The 4,828-nt window shown below is 37.9% G+C and overlaps 1 protein-coding gene across 1 annotated transcript in view; it reads left to right on the top strand.

Annotated features, from left to right (window-relative positions):
- Positions 1-918: 918 nt before the first annotated feature.
- Positions 919-4,828, top strand: part of ftsj3 (FtsJ RNA 2'-O-methyltransferase 3) — a 7,959-nt gene continuing 4,049 nt past the window's right edge. Inside the window, exons 1-13 of the mRNA XM_014000231.1 lie at positions 919-1,076; positions 1,195-1,300; positions 1,684-1,730; positions 1,830-1,909; positions 2,054-2,153; positions 2,325-2,519; positions 2,627-2,742; positions 2,852-2,956; positions 3,122-3,222; positions 3,488-3,574; positions 3,667-3,819; positions 3,897-4,032; positions 4,117-4,313. Coding sequence (XP_013855685.1) covers positions 1,010-1,076; positions 1,195-1,300; positions 1,684-1,730; positions 1,830-1,909; positions 2,054-2,153; positions 2,325-2,519; positions 2,627-2,742; positions 2,852-2,956; positions 3,122-3,222; positions 3,488-3,574; positions 3,667-3,819; positions 3,897-4,032; positions 4,117-4,313 — 1,490 coding nt within the window. The 5' untranslated portion in view covers positions 919-1,009. The remainder of the gene's footprint in view (positions 1,077-1,194; positions 1,301-1,683; positions 1,731-1,829; positions 1,910-2,053; positions 2,154-2,324; positions 2,520-2,626; positions 2,743-2,851; positions 2,957-3,121; positions 3,223-3,487; positions 3,575-3,666; positions 3,820-3,896; positions 4,033-4,116; positions 4,314-4,828) is intronic.

Genomic DNA, 4,828 nt, shown 5'->3' with positions numbered 1-4,828 from the left:
AAAACATAAAGTCCATTTCAAAACTACAGCCCTTTAAGAAGAATCTTATCTGCCTTTTGCTGGACACTTTTTGTTGTGCTCATATTTACATGTCTTATTTTGCAAATGCTGCCTTTTTGAAATTTGGTATGCTTGTTTGTCTTTGTGTCTATGGTGTATAATGATGTGATTGTGATGCTGTAATTCTGAGTGTTTTTGTGTGCTGCAGAACAGGAACCTGCTGTAAAAAAGCAATTATGCTGAGTCAGGCTTGATTTTTCATAATATTTTCCTGTTAAATAAATAAATAAAATCAAATCAACTAAAATATGTAAAAATAATTCTTTCTGTGTAAGATAGAATAAGTGGCTTGATTGTTGCTGTTTGCTTCATGTACAAATAATTAAGAAACAAGTAAAATAAATAGAAAACACTGGAATAAAATAGAACGTTGAAACAAAGTATCACAAATCTGAGTGAATGCTTTGACTCTAGCTATGACAAATAACTTCAATACACTTAACTCTAGCAGGTAGCTAATATTGGCAAACTTTCTGCTTTATCCTTCTAACTCAGATTTAAAACTCAACATCATAAAAAAATATAATCTGCCATTCTAAAATGAAAACAACAGCAAACACCAATAAATAAACATGGCAACATTTCTAACCATCTRTCAGTATTTTATTGATAAAATATTGTCTCCAAAGCATGGTTGAAAGTCTTCTTTTGAAATTTATTGCATCTTTTGTGTACAAAATACTGTCATTTCTTTTTTTCAACTTTACATTTCTATCAGGAAGAAGCAGAAATATATATAAATAATATTTTGCCACAGAATTACTAATACCATTTGAATGCTGCTTTCTGTGCAGCTGACAAYAGGAGGCGAAACTGACACAACAGAGAAAAAAAAAATCAGAAGAAGAAAAAGAAGCCATCGTCTGACGTCATATGTCTGCGCCGATACGTCCGCACGTGTTGTTTTCTTGAGACTGGACTAGTCCCGTGAAAAACCACCGCGACAAAAATGGGAAAAAAGTTAAAAGTTGGAAAAACCAGAAAGGATAAATTTTACCATTTGGCGAAAGAAACAGGTAGGGTTTAAATCCCATGAAACACCGGAGCAGCTGTAGTTTAGCCTTAGCTAAAACAGATTTCAGAGGAGTTCAGAGTGACGCCTGCTTCATTTCATTTCATTGTGTGTGTTTTCAGGTTATCGCTCTCGTTCTTCCTTCAAACTCATTCAGCTGAACCGTAAGTTCACGTTTTTACAGAAAGCCAGAGCTCTGATCGACCTGTGTGCTGCTCCAGGAGGATGGTAAGCAGCCTGTCAACTCAGATCTGAATAAATTATGACAAGTTCAGAGCTTATGGCAGATCTACTGTCCTGGCATATCAGCAATTGTTGGTAATAATAAGTAAATTCCTASATTTAAACAATAAGTTAAGATTCTCTCATTAATGGGGAAATTAGCACAATGATTAATATTTAAAGAGTAAGTAATGACGTTGTTTAAACCCAACTGATGGATCTGACTATTTTTCATTTAAATGCTCAAAATAATCTTAGGTCAAATCAAATAGAAAAGCAGCATGATAATAGATGTAGAGCTGAAGCTATAAAAGTCAGATGATTAACATTTACTTTGTCAAACATAGATAGTTGAKTAAATTTAATAAAATTCACGATTTCCTCCCCAGGTTGCAGGTAGCATCGAAGTTTATGCCGGTTTCAAGTCTCATCATCGGTGAGCGTTGTTATCAGCTTGGATGATCAGTTGTCCTGTTTTTGTTGAAGCTTATCAAGYAGTTGCAGTGATATCTGACAAATTGTGTTTTCCTGTCAGGCGTTGACTTGGTCCCCATTAAGCCCATCCCCAACGTGGTGACGCTGCAAGAAGACATTACGACTGACAAATGCAGACAGGTGAGAATGTCGCCGCTACGTGATGGAAGTTATTTTCTTGTAACAGCTGATATAAAACTTGAGAGACAGGAAGATGAYGTTTTCTTTTCTAGAATGTAAAATAATGAGTTAATGGGTTTGAGATCAWTGCTGTTTCGTATACAGGCTCTTCGAAAGGAGCTTCAAACATGGAAAGTAGATGTTGTGCTAAAYGATGGAGCCCCAAATGTGGGAACTAACTGGCAGCATGACGCCTTTTCTCAAGGTAAGATAAAGTTTTAATTAAACTTGATCAGTGCAKAATTTGCCACAACTTAATGTGCATATATATATTTTTAAAGAAATATACATACCCTTGTTTACTTTTTCTTCACATGTCCGGATGTTTTTTTTCCTTTTGAGTCCATTTTCTAAATGGTCTTGTCCTTGTCCTCAGCTCACCTGACCCTCATGGCCTTGAAGTTGGCCTGTGAGTTTCTGAACAAAGGAGGAACTTTCATCACCAAAGTTTTCCGCTCCAAAGACTACCAGCCACTGCTCTGGATCTTCCAGCAGTTCTTCAAGAAGGTACAGGCCACCAAGCCACAGGCATCAAGAAACGAGTCAGCTGAGATCTTCGTCATCTGTCAAGGTAGACGGCAGCTACAGATGTACATGTTGTGATTTAAGAGAGGAGTTCTGTTTCCAGGAACACCTCCGTAGATCTATTCTAAGCCAGGGTTTTGCTGCCCCTCTTAGGTTTTGTTGCCCCAGACAAAATCGACAATAAGTTCTTTGAACCTAAACACGCGTTCAAAGAGGTGGAGGTGCAGGCCAAAACTGTGAAGGAGCTGATTCCTGTCAAGAAGCCGAAGGCAAGTACATATACAACAGTGTTTATAAGCCAGATAGTCCAACATATTTATGACTTTAGTCATTTTACGCAAGACTTGTTTGTGGGCTTTTATTTTCACTATAACACAGGCGGAGGGATACGCAGACGGTGACCTGACTCTCTACCACCGTTCTACCGTAACCGAATTCCTAAAAGCTGAAAACCCTGTCGACTTCCTGGGAAAATCCAACGAGGTGAGGTTCCTGTTGTTAAAAACTGCTAATTAATGTCTCTACTTTCTCTACTGGATAATAATAAACAAAACTGTTAATGTCTCCTCATTTGTAAGAAAATAATWTAAAGACTTTTCTGTTTGGGTTGAACAAACACTAGCTTTGCACTTTGACTCTTTCTTGCAGATCACCTTTGATAATCCACACCTGGAGTCCCATTCAGCCACCACAGATGAGATAAAGGAGTGCTGTCGTGACATTAAAGTACTTGGCCGCAAAGAACTCCGGTAAAATGTTAGGTTTTATTGACTAAATGCTTGTATTAGAGCTGTAATTATTCAGGTTTCWAACTGGTGCTCTGACTCAGATTTATTGCGACAGGCCTGGTCACAATTTSATTTAAAAGCAGCGCAGTCATTCTTAAGAAAGATTTAGAGTTTACATATCTGCCTTTGTGCAGTAGAGGTAAAGCTTTCTCTGTATATAATAAAACGTCACCATGACAGGAAATAATTAGGTTCTCATGTGAAACTTGTCTGTTTGTCCTTTCAGTCAGCTGCTGAACTGGAGGACAACKCTAAGAAAATTTTGGGCAAAGAAACTGAAGGAGGAAGCCAAACAACTCGACCAGGAGATCAAGTAAACACTTCACTGAGCTACAAAAATATGTTTGTTTTTCTTACTGGAGCTTTTCACAGAGGACTAACATTAAAACGTTGATATTTTTATAGTTTAAGCTCAGATGAAGAAGGGAATAACTCAGAAGCTGAAGCAGACAACAAAAAGGAGGAGAAGGATGAAGAGGAGAAAGATGATGATGATGATGAAAAAATTGATAAAAAACTGGCAGAGCTGAAAGCTGAAGAAGTGGCTGAGCTCAAACGGTACAACTTGTTTGACTTTTTTCTCTTTTTCTGGAAGCATTGCTTGTTTCTTACTCTGAAGGATTTTGACTCATCAGGAAGAAGAGGAAGCTGTTAAAGGAGAAGAGGAAGCAGAGGGAGAGAGTGGAGCTGAAGATGGATCTGCCTGGTGTTTCCATCGCCGGCACCACAGACTCATCCTTGTTTTCTTTGTCCTCCATCAAGAAACAAAAGGTTTATTTTTTTACAGTCTTTCTCGACTATTCATCACATTTCCACTGCAGCTGAACTCCTTCGCTGTGTTGTTTTGTCCATCAGGTGATGGCCGATATCTCTAAGGGGGACATGCAGGCAGCCGACAACCTGGAAGATGAAGACGATGATATTCACATTTCAGATGATGATGATGMCGAAGACGCGGCAGATGAAATGTCCCTGGCATCAGATTTAGATGAAGAGGATTTGGAAGAGGTGGAACAGAGACAGAAAGAGATGCAAAAGAAAACACCAAAAAAGTGAGTTTTATTTCTGTATAACTGTGTTAAAAATAATATTTTTTGTGTGTTTCAGTGCATTTTAGTTTGATTKTTGTTTTTACTGATTCAAGTCCTTAACTTAAAGCACTTTGGTCAGCTTTTGTTGTTTTTAATGGGCTATACAACCCCTGGGAAAAAGTATGGAATCACCAGTCTTGGATGAGCACTCATTCAGATTTCATTCTGTAAAACAAACTCAGATCAAAAACATGACACAATAATGTCATTCCAAAGTGAAACTTGTTGGCTTTCAGGAACACAAAGAAATGAAGAGAAAACATTGTGGAAGTCAGTGAATGTTACTTTTATTGACCAAGCACAGGGGAAAAAAGTATGGAATCACTCAAATTGGAGGTAGAAAATAAGAACACACCCAGTCAATTTCCTTTTCCTAAATGGACACCTGCCTCAGATTAGATCTGCTCGTTAGTCTGCAGTTAAAAACACCTGCAGTCATGACACCAACAAGTTGCACTTTGGAATGACCTTATTAT

This window comes from Austrofundulus limnaeus, unplaced genomic scaffold, assembly GCF_001266775.1.
Source record: "Austrofundulus limnaeus strain Quisiro unplaced genomic scaffold, Austrofundulus_limnaeus-1.0 Scaffold8, whole genome shotgun sequence".
In the NCBI taxonomy this organism is placed as follows: domain Eukaryota; kingdom Metazoa; phylum Chordata; class Actinopteri; order Cyprinodontiformes; family Rivulidae; genus Austrofundulus; species Austrofundulus limnaeus.
Note: the sequence above shows the minus strand (reverse complement) of the source record. Positions and strands in the feature narration are given on the sequence as shown.